This window comes from Cannabis sativa, chromosome 8 (assembly GCF_029168945.1).
Source record: "Cannabis sativa cultivar Pink pepper isolate KNU-18-1 chromosome 8, ASM2916894v1, whole genome shotgun sequence".
In the NCBI taxonomy this organism is placed as follows: Eukaryota; Viridiplantae; Streptophyta; class Magnoliopsida; order Rosales; family Cannabaceae; genus Cannabis; species Cannabis sativa.
Genome location: NC_083608.1, coordinates 6,277,501 through 6,297,500, shown reverse-complemented (window position 1 = coordinate 6,297,500; position 20,000 = coordinate 6,277,501). Strand labels below are relative to the sequence as shown.

The following is a 20,000-nucleotide window of genomic DNA, read 5'->3' as shown; positions in this document are numbered from 1 at the left end:
ATTCATTAGAGACTTTTTATGAATGTCAACTAAGTATCGTAAGTAAATTTCTCCCGGTTGTTCAATCATTTGATAACCAAAGTCATTCTTTGATAAATGATCACTATGAGTCAGACTCAATAGAATTTGATCGATCCTTTTTTTTGTCGTTAAGGCGGAGAACTGAACCAAGAGCTCTCTTTCTTTATCATCAATCCAATCACTGTTCGAGACCCAGGATTCTATTTTATCATCAATCCAATCACTGTTCACCTTTTTTCTTTTTCTTATCAATGAATAGGTCTCTTTACTTGTATGACTTAGATGTCTCGTATTTATCGAAAAGGAGATTTGATTGATGGGATTTGGTATGATACTTATGAAATCGATGATATCGATGAGATTGATATTCAAATATTTCTTCTTAGAACATATTGATTTGACCCCATAAGTGGGACCGCAACCCCATAGCATGTTGCCGCCAGAAGCAGAACCCTGTATTTCCTCTAGAGAATCTCCTAATTTTTCCCGAGCAACTAGAAAGAGATTCTTTAACCAGAAAGAATTCAGTTCAGATGTAGGATACCTATCCAGAAGTTTTCGCAACTCAATCATGTATGATGGAATCATCAAAGATTTGACCCTTTCGAACTCTGTCTGTAACTCACTATAGGCTCGAGAAACAAAAGGAAGATGTGTACGAACGAGATATCCAGCAACAAGAAGAAGGAAAAGGATTGAATAGAGGAACTCCCGAACCCGAATATTTGGCGATCTCAGATGTGTCGATATCAATGGTGACTCATTATTTCGATGAATCATTTCTTTGGACAGTAGAAGATTATGTAAACACTTACTCGAAATCTCACTTATCAGATTCCATTGTGGAAGATAGAATTTTTTCTGAAGAATTTGCCATGATATATCTAATCCATGCATAATATCAAGAAAAATGGATACAAATTTTGGGCTGCTACTCATATCGGCATATATGTTTGGAATATATTCCATTTTGAGAGAGTTGAAAAAACACTATCTCGTTGAAAGGTTCTATACATATTTCTTTAGACAAAGACCCCGTTTTCTCCTCTTTTCGGATGGTAAATATTTCTCAGAACATGGAGTGTGAATCAAACCCATGTTTGAATTGAAATTAAGATACTGATGAAAGTTCTTCTCTTCTGAATCAAACAGATTAATATCTGAAAGAGGTTGACAATAAGTTCTTTCAAAATTGACTATTTATCCCCCTGTTAGAAGTATTCCAGAAATGTATGTGATCGAGTAAATAGCTCTACGAACGAATGGATCGCATCGAATTGGAAAATAGAAAGATTTGTAAAAGTTATACCTTTCGTCACCATTTTGTGGAAAATCGTTAGGTATGAATATGTTAGACACCTGTAAATCGATTGGTGAAATAGTATCTCTCTCCAAAAAAGCATATTTTTTTTACCGCCGCGCAAAGAAAATATTTGGTTGCGAATGAACAAGATATTGAGGAATTCTCCATACGTAAAATCATAATTATTGATACGGGCCTTTTTCACATAAAAAGGGAATCCTTTGTTACAATAGAAGCAGAAGTGATGTTGATTATTCAAGAATCGAAGTCGATTTGCTTTATAAAAAGAAGATATCAATGAGCTTCTATGAAATGGTTTCACAGGATTCAACTAATTGTCTTAATCGTGGGATATCATTGAGAAATAGGAATCCGTGTAATCAAAAGATTTCCCGCGATTATTTCTAGTATGGAATGAGTCAATCATCCACTTTGGTATCTTATTGAACAAAAATGGTGATATTGTTCCTCCATTGATCAAGAATTTTGATGTTTGGGATGTATCATGATCATCCAATAAAAAGGGTTTCCATTTTTTTAAATGAACGATTTGAAGACCTATTGATTCTAACAACTAATGGCAGAGTTGATCATTCGGACCTTTCAATTCATAGATGTGGATCTCGGACCTATGAATGGGGATATTACCGAAACTCACAAAGAAAAAAGGAAGTGAGTTAGACAAAAAGAGAAGAAACTTGGACAAAAAAAGTAGTAACTTGGACAAAAAGAAAGGAAGTGACTTAGACAAATCTTTTTTGTCGATAACCTCAGACCAATCAATCGAATATTGATTAATACGTAATCGATCGAACCTTACTTGAAAATGAAAACTGCTCTTCTACTCAGAAATGAAATGTTCCAAATGTTCCTGTAAATTCTTGCTCCCATTGGACCATTTGTATCTATATGCGTTAGGATCCCGATTCATGGATCTCTCGGTTCGAGAAATAAAAATAAGAGGATCGAACCATTTCTTCTGACTCTTTTTCAAATTTGAGAAATGTTTGTTGATCATATATTTCATTATAGTTCTATGATTCAGAGTATCGTTTCCTATTTGATCCATTTGAATTACATATTCGAAGTTGCGATCGGATCTATTCATTAAAAAGAATCGATTCAATACATTTCTTATGTACCCATAGGTGCTATATTGGATTTGAATTAGATTTCGGATCAATCTATATTGATTAACTGCCTTCATTATGTTGTTGCTAGCAAATACCATTATTTTTGGTTTTGGATCTTTCAAATCATTCCCGCAGGAGGTCCGGACCCATTTTTTTTTCTGATCCTTCGATAAAAAGATTAATTTTCTTCATAAAAAATAGGAGGTAGAACCAATAAATATTTGTTTTTTGATTCATCCCTAGAGTTGAATACTTCATTCAAGAATTGTTTTTGATCCAATCTGTAGGAATCAATAGAAAGGGCAAATCCCTTATGATACACCAGATCCAGCTCGGTTATTGATAGAGTGAATAGATCTGCCATTTCTTGAAATCTCTCTTCTGATTCAAAATCGTGGTGTAACGTGTATCCCCCCTTGTTCTGGTCATGGAATGGATGAACTAAATCAAAAAATGGATTTTTGTTCAAGAATGAAATCTTATTGGAACTGTCCATATCCAGTTCATCCTTCGGAACAATATCACATCCCGGATCTGATGAAATAGGATGAATTGAGACGGTATTTTGTAAATATGTAATTATCATGAACATATTCACTATTTCTTTATTTTCCGATCGCCTGGAAGGGACAAAAGAAACATCTTGTTCTTTCTTCAACAATTTCTGATCTCTAGTGGACCTCTCAGTAGGATTCGAACCCAGATGAAGTTCTGACCATCTGTCAGAGAAAAAAGAACGAATGGATCTTGTAGGATTCCCAAGAAATTCTTCGATTTCTTCCGGAAGCAGATGAATAATCATCTGCTTCTCACATTCCGTGAATAGCCGGGACATTGAGGAATATCCAGAAAGACATTTAGGGAATCGGTCTGATTCTATCTCTGTTCATTCCGTTTGAAGAAAGGAAGGATCCCAAAGAATTGATCTTTCTTTTAGTTGTTGAATCTCTATTTGATTGATCAATGTGTGATATTCTGAACCCTCATTACTAATGGAATCAAAATGATATCTGGATCGATCAGAAGATCCTTTCAATTGTCTATAATCCGTTACTTGAACGAAACTATATCTTGTGGAATCATATTGAATATTTGACGATACATTCCGTACCTTACTAAAAAACCGATCCTTGTTTTCCAACCACACATTGTCTAACCAAATCCAGTTCTCTCTCAATATGTTCCTCAAAAAATCCGGTTCGTGCGGATTCTTCCCCGAACTAAAGAAGAGATCTTGGCAGAATTGCCACATATGAAATTGAGCACAATTTTGCAAGGAAATATCCAACTTGTTTCTCGAGAAGAGATGGGAAACATGCTCAATATCATTTGATTGAATAGTTGACCCAGCTCCTTGTTGTTTGAAGAAACTCTTCGCTTCAATTGGTATTTTTTCACGAAAAGCAAACATGAGATAACAAATCCAATCTTTCACTAAGATTTTGAATAGCTGTGCCGAATTCAAGTTGATTATGTTTTGCCTCTTCCTCGGAGAAAGAAAATCAAACAATTCCCAATCATGGTCCTTGCGGATCGGATCATCCATATAATATACAAAAAGAAACTCCAGATATTTGATATCTTTCTCTTTGAATGAGATCTCAATTCCAGCGACGGTTTCATTAGATATCTTACAACTAGAATCCCTCTTTTTTCCGAGGCAGTTCCTCCACCATCGAGAGCCCCAATTAGATTCAGGCATGATACACTTTTTAGTTATTGGGAGAACCCAAGTACTCTCTTTTGGATCCAGGAAACAGCTCTCAGAGATTTTCTTTCCTTTTGGAAGATACAGGAGCGAAACAATCAACCTATTTATATTGGATGACCGAAAAGATTCTTCCAATGTATCATTTCTGGGTCCAAGGAAATTCATAGGTATAGGAAGAAGCCCTGTCAAATAGAGATTTTTTCTTTGGACCATCTTTTGATTGTTAATACGATATATAAGGACTGCTACTACAAATAGTACTACACCCTTGATCGTGAAATATCGATTGCTCGTTGAACCCTGTAAATGTGAATTGCGTGAAAGTAGGATACTCCAAATTCGGGAGTCCAAGAGTTTTATAAAACGTTCTTGATAGAAAAAGATGTGAATGAAAGATATCACTGAATTCAATTGGGTCCATGAATCTAAGAAATAGTGAGAATTCTTGATCTCTCTCAATATCTCTCTCAATTCGAAAATCCAGGATTTGAATTGATGTCCTTTCACTAAGATTAAGTCCTCCTAAATTGCATTGATTTACCCTAAAGATTTCATTTTAATTGGAATTTGGTTATTCACCATGTACGAGGATCCCCGCTAAGCATCCATGGCTGAATGGTTAAAGCACCCAACTCATAATTGGCAAATTCGTAGGTTCAATTCCTACTAGATGCACGCCAATGGGACCCTCCAATAAGTCTATTAAAATTGGCTCTTTGTCAATGGAATCTCATCATCCATACATAACGAATTGGTGTGGTACATTCATATCATAACATATGAACAGTAAGACCTAACAGTCTTATTGAGACTAGAACTCATAGGGAATAAAATATATGGATGGAATCAAATATTTCGTAGTTACAGACAAAAGTATTCGGTTATTGCTGAAAAATCAATATACTTCTAATGTCGAATTAGGATCAACTAGGACAGAAATAAAGCATTGGGTCGAACTCTTCTTTGGTGTCAAGGTAATAGCTATGAATAGTCATTGACTACCGGGAAAGGGTAGAAGAATGGGACCTATTATGGGACATACAATGCATTACAAACGTACGATCATTACGCTTCAACTGGGTTATTCTATTCCACCTCTTATAACGAAAAGAACTTAAATCAAAATATTTAATAGCATGGCGATACATTTATACAAAACTTCTACCCCGAGCACACGCAATTCGGAACTCCCAATTCTCTGGCAAATACAACCCTTTTGATAATTTCTGCACATGTACCTGCAGTAGCATTCAAGTAATGTCCTTTGATTTCCCCTGTTTCAGCCTGTGATTTATAAATTGCTTCTCCACAAAATAAGAAACGGTCTCTCCAACGCATAAATGGTTGGGAATTTACGTTCTCATCATCTTTGGTAAAATCAAGTCCACTGCGAAGACATTCATAAACTGCTCTACCGTAATTTTTAGCGGATAACCCCAATTTAGGTTTAATAGTACATCCCAATAGTGGGCGACCATACTTGTTCAATTTATCTCTCTCAACTTGGATCCCATGAGGCGGACCTTGGAAATTTTTAGTGTAAGAAGTAGGGATTCTCAAATCTTCCAGACGTAGAGCGAGCACGGCCTTGAACCCAAATACATTACCCACAATGGAAGTAAACATGTTAGTAACAGAACCTTCTTCAAAAAGGTCTAAGGGATAAGCTACATAAGCAATAAATTGATTTTCTTGTCCAGCAACGAGCTCGATGTGGTAGCATCGACCTTTGTAGCGATCAAGGCTGGTAAGCCCATCAGTCCATACAGTTGTCCATGTACCAGTAGAAGATTCAGCAGCTACCGCAGCCCCTGCTTCTTCAAGGGGAACTCCAGGTTGAGGAGTTACTCGAAATGCTGCCTAGATATCAGTATCTTTAGTTTGATATTCAAGAGTGTAATAAGTCAATTTATAATCTTAAACACCAGCTTTGAATCCAACACTTGCTTTAGTCTCTATTTCTGGTGACATAAGTCCCTCCCTACAATTCATGAATTAAGAATTCTCACAATAACAAGGTCTACTCGACATGAATTAGGAGTTAATGAAACCTTATCGCAGGAATCTTTCACAAAATTATCAACTGATCATAACGAACGATTCGTTATTAGACCGTGGTATTTGATTCGTCAAATACATCATTATTATATACTCTTTCATATATATAGCGCAACCCAATCTTGTTTTTTCAAGTTTCTAATCTCGTATCCTTTTTTTTTAATCAAAATATATAAGAAATTCACCCTTGACAGTAATATATGTTGTATATGTAAATCCTAGATTAGATGTAAAAATAGGCAAAATTTGTCCATGAAAAGAAAAAAGGGGTCTAGATATAAAAAAAAAGATATTCTAAAATAATATATAGGCTAAACCTACATCGATATGTTGAAATAGGAAATAAGAGCCAATGAGATAGAAAAATGAAGCGTAAATGGAGTTCGGGTTCGAATTCCACGGCTTTCTCAAAATTTTTATTCATCCGCTTGATATTTTTGAATTTGAAACTGGAGTTTAATGGATTTTGGTTGAACTTGAAAATTCACTGATTGAAATTGAATAAAAAAAATAACTTAACATCGGTTGAATATTTGTTAACAACAAAATCAAGTGCTAACGCCCATCTCTTAATTGAATTAACCGATCAACTTAACTTGCTTTGCTCTCGAACCTTTATTTTTTTATTTTAATTTCACAAAAAATTTTGACATATTTTTCTTTTTTATGAGAATAAATCCTACTACTTCTAGTCCTGGACTTCCCGCGCTTGAAAACAAAAACCTAGGGCGTATTTCTCAAATTATTTGTCCGGTACTGGATGTAGCTTTTCCACCAGGGAAAATGCCTAATATTTACAATGCTTTGATAGTTAAGGGTCGAGATACTGTTGATCAACAAATTAATGTGACCTGCGAAGTACAGCAATTATTAGGAAATAATCGAGTTAGAGTTGTAGCTATGATTGCTACAAATGGTCTAATGAGAGGAATGGATGTGATTTACACAGGAGCTCCTTTAAGTCTTCCAGTCGGCGGAGCGACACTAGGACAAATTTTCAACGTACTTGGGGAGCCCATTGATAATTTAGGTTTGGTAGATACTCGCACAACATCTCCTATTCATAGATCTGCACCTGCCTTTATACAATTAGATACAAAATTATCGATTTTTGAAACAGGAATTAAAGTAGTAGATCTTTTAGCCCCTTATCGCCTTGGAGGAAAAATAGGACTCTTCGGGGGTGCTGGAGTAGGTAAAACAGTACTCATTATGGAATTGATCAACAACATTGTCAAAGCTCATGGGGGTGTATTTGTATTTGGCGGAGTAGGTGAACGTACCCATGAAGGAAATGATCTTTACATGGAAATGAAAGAATCTGGCGTAATTAATGAAGAAAATATTGCCGAATCAAAAGTGGCTCTAGTCTATGGTCCGATGAATGAACCACCAGGGGCTCGTATGAGAGTTGCTTTAACTGCTCTAACTATGGCAGAGTATTTTTGAGATGTTATTGAACAAGACATACTTCTATTTATTGACAATATCTTTTGTTTTTTCCAAGCAGGATCCGAAGTATCCGCCTTATTAGGAAGAATGCCTTCCGCTGTAGGTTATCAACCCACTCTTAGTACTGAAATGCGTTCTTTACAAGAAAGAATTACTTCTACCAAAAAGGGGTCCATAACGTCTATTCAAGCAGTTTATGTACCCGCGGACGATTTGTCTGATCCAGCTCCGGCCACGACATTTGCACATTTAGATGCGACTACTGTACTATCAAGAGAATTGGCCGCCAAAGGCATCTATCCAGCAGTAGATCCTTTAGATTCAACGTCAACTATGCTCCAACCTCGGATTGTTGGTGAAGAACATTATGAAACTGCGCAAAGAGTTAAACAAACTTTACAACGTTACAAAGAACTTCAGGACATTATAGCTATTCTTGGGTTGGAAGAATTATCTGAAGAAGACCGCTTAACCGTAGAAAGAGCACAAAAAATTGAGTGTTTCTTGTCACAACCTTTTTTCGTAGCAGAAGTATTTATAGGTTTCCTGGGGAAATATGTTGGTCTAGCAGAAACAATTAAAGGGTTTAAATTGATTCTTTCCGGAGAATTAGATGGTCTTCTTGAACAGGCTTTTTATTTGGTCGGTAACATTGATGAAGCTACTACGAAGGCTACAAACTTAGAAATGGAGAACAAATTGAAGAAATGACCTTAAATCTTTGTGTACTGACACCAAATTGAATTGTTTGGGATTCAGAAGTGAAAGAAATAATTTTATCGACTAATAGTGGACAAATTGGCATATTACCAAATCACGCGCCTATTGCCACAACTATAGATATCGGTATTTTGAGAATACACCTTCAAGACCAATGGTTAACGATGGCTCTGATGGGTGGTTTTGCTAGAATAGGGAATAATGAGATCACTGTTTTAGTAAATGATGCGTAGAAGGGTAGTGACATTGATCCACAAGAAGCTCAGCAAACTCTTGAAATGGCGGAAGTTAACTTGAGTAAAGCTGAAGCAAGAGACAAACAATTGAGGCAAATGTAGCTCTCAGACGAGCTAGGACACGAGTAGAGGCTATCAATATGATGTCGTAACTAGTTAGTGTGTCCGAATAAGCAAAATAAGGTGTATAAACAGAAGTATACACCTTATTTTGCTTATGACGATTCAAATTAAAATCGAATGAGAATCAAATCGAGTTTAAGTAGAATCAAATTCTAATGCAATGAACTAATTTCAAAATAGAAAATTCAATAGAGTAGGACGAAAAATATACAAAATCAATAAAAGCGAATGAGTATAAAAACTCATTATATACTAGTGACATTTCTATTTAATAAGTTCTACCTACTATTGGATTTGAACCAATGACTCCCGTCGTATGAAAGCAATACTCTTACCACTTCGTTAAGTAGGTCTTTTATCCTCACGAAAGAAAAACAAAAGGGGACCTATCCCATGGATGGATTATAAATTGAATATTACTTATAAGCAATACCAATCAAAGAGATCAAAGAGCTATCTTGACAAGAAATTATCTACATGATTAAATTCTTGGGTTTTGTGCCCTAAATAAAACCCATTTCAATATAATCAAATTTACTTATTAATAAAGATCAGAAATAACATTTTATGTTGCATGGTTCACATGATTTATTTCATGATTATATATATAATGTATAAATTCTATTTAAGTCCAGAACATATGAATTTGTTAATGATTATAGTGTTGTCAGCACAATGGAATATAATCTTAATTATATGTTCGAAAGTTCATTCCCTGATTTTTCAATTCACTGGATTTAGACTGGCATGATATAATCAGCGATAGGTATTCTTACACCTTCGATAAGTGTTATGTCCTTTCCATGGTATTGGCAAAGTTTACCAATATCGGATGTATGGAGTATACATCGGAAGGGACCGATATTGAACTTTGATTAGATATATTAAAATTTACCATAATATCTATTCAATTCAATATCACCCATTGATCCTAGATCAAATGATTTTAATCCTAATATGGTTAAGTTCAATTTCAAGAGTATTATACATGTTCTTTGATTTGTTAGTCAAGCCTACTTTTGGGTCAGGGTGATACGTACATTTTGGGAACATGATAGTATAATTGAGTGGGAGCGCTAACATAAATATGGAGTCTATAACTTCTATAGGAATTTAGAAGTGAAACGATGATATCGTTCGCGCTTGGCTAAAAAGAGATAAATGGTGGAGATCTGATTTCACTTCGCTGAAATATCATATAAACGGAGCTAAGTGTTTTAAGGATAAAATACATTGAAGGTGTAACGGTAACTTAGTGCCTATTCAATGTAGATCATCTATTAGAGGGTAATTGATCAAATTAGGATTATAACAATGGATAACTAATGACGTATCTATATCGTGGAACATATAGAGCGTTCTATATGACTGAGAGTGCAATTCCAAGTTCTAAGTGTGGATTCAATAAGGAATTAATAAGTTACAGAATTTACTTGGTAAATTCGGTTCGACTTATTGGAAGCTCAGAAATATAGGCCGATGGTCCCCATACTAGTTGAGACCATACTGCTTGTAAGACTTAGATAATTGATTTTAGTTAATCAATAATAATTCTAAAGTTAGACTATGTCTACTTTATGAATTTTCACTAAGCAAGGGCGAAATTGTAAAGAAAAGAGATTCTAGGTTTATTTATTAATTAAGATAGTTTATATGTCTAAATTAATAAATATATTAAATGGAAATATTATTTAATAATTAATTTTTAGTTATTAAATAATTAGAATTAGCATTTAAATGGTTAAAATTGGAAAATTGACATTTTTGAGAAAATGGGAATGAAAAATAAAAAAATGGGAAAGTTGCAAAGTGAGGCCCAATTTCCTTATATGGCCGCCCACTATGCAAAGCTTTTACCATTTTATTTTTTCCATTATTTTAATATCATACAATTCTAACCTAAACCTAGATGGCATTCTATAAATAGAAAGTATTGGCTTCAGGAAACTCATGACTTCGCATATTGTTCCTTTCAGAAAAAGTCATGCGCCACTCTCTCTCTGTTTTCCTCTCTTCAATTTCGAAATTCCTTGAGTGATAGAGTAGTGCCCACACACATCAAGTGGTATCTCAATCATAGTGTGTAAGACTGTAGGAGAATCCAAACAACAAGAAGGAGAATCAACATCAAAGGTTGGAGAGAAAGAGTTCCAGATTCAGATCTTGATAATGCTCTGCTACAGAAAGGAATCAAGGGCTAGAGATCTCAATGGAAGGAGTCATATTCCGCTGCACCCCATGTAAGGTTTACTAAACTTTATATGTGTTTATTTCATTATTTTAGAATACATATTAGGATGTTAATAAAACATACTTGGTAGTAATTCTAGATCCTGGTAAAATATTTCCAACAACTGGCCTCAGAGCCATGGTAATGATTTACTTTCATGAAATATGAATTAAAACGATGATATGTATTGATTTGGATGGTATCATGTTGTTTTGTGTGTTGTATTGATGATTGATTGATGTTTGTGAAATACTGGAAAAAATAATTGAATTTTCGTTTCTGGAATTATTTTTATTGGATATTTTGGAAAAAATTAAGCAATTTACTTTTTTACAGAACTCAATTTCGATTTTATTTGAATTAGTTATGATTTTTTGAAGTTTTGAAAAAATCGGGGGTGGTGACATACCCTTGTGCGAGTGGCTGGCTGCTGGCAGCACCCTTTGTGCGCCCAAGAATGTGCACACCATCCCTACAGCTCACAATTTTTTCGTTTTTCGTCTATTTTTCATGCTATTTCATGGCATTAACTTCCGATTTTTTGTGTAGTTTTGTATTTTGATTTTTACTTTTCATTTTTCAAATCTAATTATTAGAAATAATTTGATTTTTTAAAATTAATTTTAGATATTAGTATAATTTGAATTTGAAAATAGGTAAAAATCTATTTTTGCTTACTTCTTTTTTTATTTTTTAAAATTTGATTATTTTATCTTATTTTTAAATCTAAGGTCAAATATTAAATTCCTTTTATAAAATATTCTATTTTAAGTAATTTGACCTTATTTAGATTTAAAATAAGATTACTATAATCATGGTATTTCAAATAGAAATAAGATATTTTTGCTAACTTTTAAATTTTGTAATTTTTACTTAAATTAAATTATAAAATCAGAAAAGGGTATGTATTTATCATTTTATTTTATTGAATATTTAATTTATAAAATAACATAAAATCTAAAAGGTGGTTAGCAAATTTTTTTTTGGAAATGATATTTAGGTTAGTTGAAACCTAATTTTTCAAAAATGTAGGTTTATTTTTTAAATTTTTTTTAAATCGAAAATATTTTTTTTTATTTTCGAATTTTTTTTAATTAATTTATAATTATATAAATCCTACATCCAACTATCCAATCTAACTTGTTGCAGGAATATGTGTTTTAGATTGTTTGTAAGTTTTTCTAAAACCTATTATTGCTTGATCTAAATTGCCATGGTTAACTTGTTGACAGATCAAATGATATCATTTTAACCCATTGTTCAACTGTCAATAGGTCAAGTACATAATTTGTAACAGGTAGATTTTACATTCTTCTTTCATCTGTGTATGACCTAGTAATATCATAGGATTCATCCAAATCTGTGTTCCTGTGTGAGCCTATATGTTTATTTTATGTTTAGATGCATATAGGTTGTTGCTAAATAAAATGTCACACCATGATTGATTTTATTTAGGCCCATTTAGTTTTTGGGCCTATTCAATTAATAACAGTTGTTAATTTTAAGGTTAAATTCCTCTCTTTTGGGCCTTGTGTGAGAGTTGGGGGCCAATAGAAGTGGGTACGACATACTGAACCCAGCTCCCCTTCACATGAACTACCCCAACTGTGAAGGCCCATTTGCCTGATTTGGATAACTGTACTAGGTTAATTAAATTAGTTTAACCTAATAAAATTGATTAGCAACATAATTAATTTCAGTTTTTTTCAAAATTAATTTAAGAAAAACACACTTAGTTTAAGGAATTAATTTATAGATAAACTATTTGTATTTTTCTTGTATTTAATTAAATAAAGAATTTTAACTAACTAGATTCTTTCTGAAACTTACTTTAATTATTTCATTAAATATTCCTATTTAAGATATAAATTAGTTATTTCTAACTAATTTTCCTTATTAACTTAAATTTGAATATCTATTGAATTTAATATTAAGTTGAGGAATTCTAGGAATTAGTTATTGAAGATTCTTAAGATATTTTTTAAGTTGATTTTAAACTTAAAATGGAATATTCTTAAATTAAGTAGTTACCACTTAATTTTGATATTTAATTAAATTTCATTTGGAAACTTTTTAAGTTGGTTATTACAGATTCTTTCAATAACAACTTAAATTAGATATTTTCTAAATCTTGAAAGATACTTAGTTAAATTGAGATATTTTCTAGATAGTTATTTCTATACTAATTATTATTTCTAATATTAAAATAAGAAAATATCATTGATTGTGAAATTAATTGCTTAATAATTCATTTTGGTACAATTGAAGTTAAGAGTATTTTTCCTAGTATTAAATTAGAAATTAATAATTAAGTCTTCTCTATACTTAATTATTTATTTCTTGAATTTAATTCATTTAATTAAATTGAAAATTAAAATATCTAAGTTGACTTTCGTCATGATACTTAAATATTGTTATTTTCATGACATTTAATTAAATAGAAAATTATTTTAAGCTGGAAATTTTTATAACAACTTAAATTTGAATAATTTTCAAAACATATTTTATTTTATTTTATTAATCTTTTTTCCACAATTTCGAAATTGCATTTCTTAAATGCAGAAATTTCGAATTTTATTTGAAAAATAGATTAAAGTTGAAAATTATTTATTTTGGACCAACTTAAATCAATGATTTTTTCATTTAATGATTAATTAAAATAGATGAACTAAAATATATTATAATTAGAAATTGAATTAATTAGTCAATGAAAGTCTAGAAGTTATTATCTGTTTTGCTTGAAGTATTTTTCTAGTGTATTTAATTAAATAAAAAATTAATATTTAAGTTGATTTTCATCATGATACTTAAATATTTGAAATTTTTCTTTAATATTTAATTAAATAGGAAAATTATATTTTTGTTGTAAATTAATTTTTTAATTAATTTTGGGCCAACATAAAATTAGAATAATTTTTTCAGGATTTATTTTTTAAAGCATTTTTCGAAAGTAGTATTCTTATATACTTCAATTTTTCGAAATGCAATATGTATTTATAGAAAATTAAATTTGAGTTGTAAATTAATTTAAATTAATTTTGAAACAACTTAAATCGAATAATTTTCTAAATATTTATTGGAAATTATTACTAAGATGGAAATAATTCACGTTATTTTCATATCCATCTAAGTATAATTTATACATATTAAATTAAAATTTATATTAAGAATTTTTCATTCTAAATTAGAAATTTTAATTAAATAAATATATATATATATTTTAAATAAATTAATTAAAATAAATATTAGAAGAAAATACACTTTAAATAATGAGCTTTATTATTAGGATATTCGATCCATTGTTGGTTTTACATAGCTATTTTATTAGTGAGTAATCCTCCCTAACGGAGGAACGTTCATTAGCAAGTTAACGCCGTTTAATCTCGAAAGATAAGTAATTTTGTAAGTGTTTTATATAGTATTGATCATCCTAATGGTGGCGAGTATATTTGACTTACAAAAGTATGAAACAATGGTGGAAGCTCATAAGATAGAATAGCCTTGACTCTCGCCTAAACGAGACAACGCTGGATTCCAATCTTGATCGAATAAAAGGTTGCTAGAATGTTTATCATTTTAGATGAGCTGACAACTCTATTCAATGGATGGTATCACTGACTCTCGCCTAAACGGGACACTGATATCAGTTTGTTGAAGACCTTGGAAATTATTTAGGATTGTATGTTTTAGAATTTTCACTTGTCATTCCTACTTGCTATGTGTTTAATAATTTCTGAATTGTGTATGAATTTATATTGAACCATGTTATTTTCTGTTATTAAATTGTAGTTTAGTTTCGAATCTTCATTGTTGGTCTAACTTGGTTTGTTGTTCTAATGAGATAAATCCCTAATGGATTGTCAACATTAGACAAACATAATAGTGTTAGATCTCGAAAGATAAATATTGTAAATGCAACATCTAGCTGTTCATCAATTGATGGCACCTTAGACTAGTATTTACAATATGAAACAAGAAGATTGTATAAATAAGATTACTTTGACTCTCGCTAATCGGAGCATCGTTGGATTCTTATTTAAATACGAAATTATCCTAATTCCTCTTAGCTTATTCATTTCGAATTAGCTCAATAACGTATCATTGGATGAATGGTCTATAAATCATTTTATGTCATTCTATATTTTCTCTAAAGAAATTAAATGACGCATGTGATTATATTCTCGAAACTCTATCCCAAAATGATACAAATCCTCAATCTTAGAAATCTTCTACTTGTATGGGCAAATCAGACTTAGAGTTAAAATTAGTAGTGGTGGTCCAAGAAAGAATTACTCATTATACAGTTACACTTTCACAAGTATTTAATAACCATTTTCTATCAATGGATTCAAATTGTATGTTAGTAAGGAATATGAGTTTAGTATTCTATGACCAGAATCCACTTGCACTATTCAAATTGTATCTATGGAATTTGTATCTTGTTCATAGTGGTTTTGACAAGATCAAATCTCTACAAAGAGTTAATATGCTTGTATCCACTGAAAGTAAGTTCATCTCATTCGCAGATGGATGTACATTCAGGGGTGGATATGAGTTTTTTGTTGTATTCTTAAAATGATCACTCTAGATTTTACCTTATGCAAAAGAAATTTGAAATGTTTGAAAAATTTCATGAATTTCTAGCAATGGTGAAAAACCATTAAGGTAAGTGGTTAAAGATCTCGCGAACTCATAGGGGTGGAGAAATAGTTAGTAGATATGCAGTTCAAAGATCATTAAGTTGATTTTATATTATATCCAAACTTACCTCCCCAGAAATTCGAGTTGCATAGTTCCTAGTTGTTGCCTAAGTCCTTCTATGGTAATACAATTCCAGAATGATGGAATGGTTGGGTACTTAGTGTAAACCATTACTAGATTCATGGATGACCTAATCGAAATCTTAAGAAAAGCTAGAACTGTTAACCATGGTTTGCATGTTCGTTAGCTATTCTAAGTGATTAGGGGCGGAACATCCCATAGTCAATAGATAAGAAAGTGTTTGTTTAAACAAATACTAATTTTCTAAGAAAATGACTAAGTCTAAAAATAAAGTAGCAAATAAAGGAGATATTTTTTATTGATTCCAAAGTGTTCTATCATCTTATTCTACATATAATGATCCCACTGCCTCTATTGTCTTAAAAGAACCGAAGAGGTCAATACCATTTAGTTTCCTTAGACATAATTCACGGTACCTTGTCGTAGTGGGAGAGTTTCTAGGAACTCACCTTCTTATGACTTGGAAGACACTGGTGATTAAAATCCATTGTGAGTTTAAACAAGTGATGGATTGTCAAGATAAGAAACTAAGAAGAAAGCCAAGAGAACTATGGTTTAATCCATTCACATGGAGTAACCTAAAGTTTTCTATTACAAGGACATAAAAGGAAATTTTTGTTAATAAGTCTATTCAATGGACTTAACAAAACTTCCTGTTCCTAGTATTGTAGGTTTGAGTTTATCTAAACCTATGGCTTGTGGTATACCTGGTTAATTACTTACTTTAATGCAAGCAACTTACTTTAGGATGATGCTGAAGCATTTTCTTTCCAATGGCAATCTATAGAAGCTTCACAACTTCTAAGCATATATTTTATTTATCTAAGGAAAAGTCTCAACTATTCCAGAAAAGATAAACCCATGAAATAATTTCTTAAATCAACAGTGAGAGGTCTCAGATATGCTTTAGTATGCCTTAGACCAGACACCTACTGTTGAGTGGGAGTAATGAGTATGTATCAGATTAATCCAGGAGAAGAACATTGGAAGACAATCAAGTAAATCTTAAGATTAAGAAGAGGAACTATATGTTAGTCGATAAGGGTTTATTTAAAACTCTTAGACTACACCACATCAGATTTTGAGACTTGCCTTTGTGCTAGAAAGTCTGCTGATAAGATGGTGATTACTTAGGGGGTGGAGTAGTGATTTTGGAGAAGTGTACAAACCTATCGGAAGTCTCTTAGTCTACCAGAGAAAGACTGAATGTTAAAGTTGCAGGAAAGGTACTTATTAAGTCTAGGGAAAGTTCTATACATTTGTGGCACCGTTCCAACTTGTCTTAACTACTAGTGTTATTTCCTGATTAACCAAAAGTAGTTGCCAAAAGTATAGAATCCAGTATCCCAAGAGAGTAGACATATAGAGAGGAATTTCACATTATTAAGGATTTTGTGATTAAGGAAGAGTAATGGTGGAGAAGAGGTTGTGTTTAATTCAACCTGTTAGATCCTATTACGAGGAGTTTACTACTACTACACTTGATTTGTATATGAAGATGTTGAGATTATTTGAAATACACATTTTGTTTTATATTAGTGCAAGTGGGAGTTTGTTGGGTTTTGTGCCCTAAATAAAACCCATTTCAATATAATCAGATTTACTTATTAATAAAGATCAGAAATAACATTTATGTTGTATGGTTCACATGATTTATTTCATGATTATATATATAATTTATAAATTCTATTTAAGTCTAGAACATATGAATTTGTTAATGATTATAGTGTTGTCAGCACAGTGGAATATAATCTTAATTATATGTTCGAAAGTTTATTCCCTGATTTGTTAGTTCACTGGATTTAGACCGACATGATAATCAGGGATAGGTATTCTTACACCTTGGATAAGTGTTATGTCCTTTCCAGGGCATTGGCAAAGTTTACCAGTATCGGATGTATGGGGTATACATCGAAAGGGACCGATATTGAACTTTGATTAGATATATTAAAATTTACCTTAATATCTATTCAATTCAATATCACCCGTTGATCCTAGATCAAATGATCTTAATCCTGATATGGTTAGGTTCAATCTCAAGAGTATTATACATGCTCTTTGATTTTTAGTTAAGCCTACTTTTGAACAGTCAGGGTGATACATACATTTTGGGAACATGATAGTATAATTGAGTGGGAGCGCTAACATAAATATGGAATCTATAACTTCTATAGGAATTTAGAAGTGAAACGATGATATCCTTCGAGCTTGGCTAGACAGAGATAAATGGTGCAGATCTCATTTCACTTCGTTGAAATATCATTTATACGGAACTAAGTGTTTTAAGGATAAAATACATTGAAGGTGTAACAGTAACTTAGTGCCTATTCAATGTAGATCATCTATAAGAGGGTCATTGATCAAATTAGGATTATAACAATGGATAACTAATGACGTATCTATATCGTGGAACATATAGAGCGTTCTATATGACTGAGAGTGCAATTCCAAGTTCTAAGTGTGGATTCAATAAGGAATTAATAAGTTAGGGAATTTACTTGGTAAATTCGGTTCGACTTATTGGAAGCTCGGAAATATAGGCCCATGGTCCCGATACTAGTTGAGACCATACTGCTTGTAAGACTCAGTTAATTGATTTTAGTTAATCAATTATAATTCTAAAGTTAGACTGTGTCTACTTTATGAATTTTCACTAAACAAGGGCGAAATTGTAAAGAAAAGAGATTCTAGGTTTATTTATTAATTAAGATACTTTATATGTCTAAATTAATAAATATATTAAATGGCAATATTATTTAATAATTAATTTTTAGTTATGAAATAATTAGAATTGGCATTTAAATAGTTAAAATTGGAAATTGGTATTTTTGAGAAAATGGGAATGAAAAATAATAAAATGGGAAAGTTGCAAAGTGAGGCCCAATTTCCTTATATGGCCGCCCACTATGCAAAGCTTTTACCATTTTATTTTTGGGAAATTTATAAAAATACTAGAATTTGGGTTAACTTTTACAAAAATACTGGCACACGGAAATTTTTTCAAAAAAACTGTGTTTTTATAAAACACCAGTAAAATACAAAGCAAAACAACTCAAAACATAAAACAAGTAAAAAAAACTAGTAAAACTCAACACAATATACTGCAGTATGAAACTTATGAAAAAATGCAGTAAAAAAGTAAAAAATACCGCCTGACAGTATTTTTGTAAAAAAATGACAAAAGTTAGTATACCATGTAAAAATCTCTTATTTTTTCGATTATTTTAATGCCATAAAATTCTAACCTAAACCTAGATGGGATTCTATAAATAGAAAGTATTGGCTTCAGGAAACTCATGACTTTGGATATTGTTCCTTTCAGAATAAGCCATGCGCCACCCTCTCTCTCTTGTCCTCTCTTCAATTTCGAAATTCCTTGAGTGATAGAGTAGTGCCGACACACGTCAAGTGGTATCTCAATCATAGTGTGTAAGACTGTAGGAGAATCCAAACAACAAGAAGGAGAATCAACATCAAAGGAAAGAGAGAAAGAGATCCAGATTCAGATCTTGATAATGCTCTGCTACAGAAAGGAATCAAGGGCTAGAGATCTGAATGGAAGGAGTCATTATATTCCGCTGCACCCAATGTAAGGTTTACTAAACTTTATATGTGTTTATTTCATTGTTTTAGAATTCATATTAGGATGTTAATAAAACATACTTGGTAGTAAATCTAGATCCTGATAAAATATTTCCAACAAAAATATGAATCACAAGCATAAGGGTTGTAGCTCAGTTGGTAGAGCACCTCGTTCACACGCGCGCCAATGTGTTTCAGAGGAGGCAATCAAAAGATTTGATCTTATTGATCAATGGATGTCTTACTCTATGCTTTTGGGGAACAAAAGAAGAGAACAATAGCCTGACAAATGGTTTAGTTCGATTTGGGCGCCTAAACGGATGCCAAAATAGAATCTATCATTGATTTGTGATACTGATAAGGTGAATATTCTATTTATTCAATGCTAAGCGTAATGAGTATAAGGACCTCAACAAAATTATCTTTTTGTTCTATCTTATGAACTTTAAGGTGTATAAAGTTTCATATTTGAGTCAAGCAGAGCGATAGAAACTCCATTAAACTTAAGTTGATCTAGGCCAAAAGCAAACCTACGTCAGGATAATCCTTCTTTGAAACACTTTGGTAGTGCTCCTGGATTCGAATGCACATAATGAATCAGAGCACGTGGAGCCATCTTTTTATTTTTCTATCAAAAAAAATATGGCAG

At 32.1% G+C, this 20,000-nt stretch overlaps 3 protein-coding genes and 2 pseudogenes across 3 annotated transcripts in view; 1 reads left to right on the top strand and 4 right to left on the bottom strand.

Annotated features, from left to right (window-relative positions):
- Positions 1–960, bottom strand: part of LOC133030369 (protein Ycf2-like) — a 2,507-nt gene extending 1,547 nt beyond the window's left edge. Inside the window, exon 1 of the mRNA XM_061103101.1 lies at positions 1–960. This exon is cut by the window's left edge and continues 1,547 nt beyond it. Within this exon, the coding sequence (XP_060959084.1) occupies positions 1–960 (960 nt within the window).
- Positions 961–2,189: 1,229 nt separating this feature from the next.
- On the bottom strand, positions 2,190–5,208 carry LOC133030115 (protein Ycf2-like). The gene has a single exon (XM_061102335.1). It carries the CDS (start codon positions 3,290–3,292, stop codon positions 2,636–2,638), a length of 657 nt encoding a protein of 218 aa, XP_060958318.1. The 5' UTR covers positions 3,293–5,208; the 3' UTR covers positions 2,190–2,635.
- LOC133030368 (protein Ycf2-like) lies at positions 3,344–4,381 on the bottom strand. Its single transcript, XM_061103100.1, has one exon. It carries the CDS (start codon positions 4,379–4,381, stop codon positions 3,344–3,346), a length of 1,038 nt encoding a protein of 345 aa, XP_060959083.1.
- Positions 5,209–5,314: 106 nt separating the features above from the next.
- LOC133030113 (ribulose bisphosphate carboxylase large chain-like) lies at positions 5,315–6,239 on the bottom strand (annotated as a pseudogene).
- A 248-nt stretch (positions 6,240–6,487) lies between these two features.
- On the top strand, positions 6,488–8,824 carry LOC133030112 (ATP synthase subunit beta, chloroplastic-like; annotated as a pseudogene).
- Positions 8,825–20,000: the final 11,176 nt, after the last annotated feature.

What these genes read in the sequence shown, in the direction of transcription:
- LOC133030368 (XM_061103100.1), bottom strand. Translation starts at nt 4,381, where the DNA reads ATGGTCCAAAGAAAAAATCTCTATTTGACAGGGCTTCTTCCTATACCT.
- LOC133030115 (XM_061102335.1), bottom strand. Translation starts at nt 3,292, where the DNA reads ATGTCCCGGCTATTCACGGAATGTGAGAAGCAGATGATTATTCATCTG.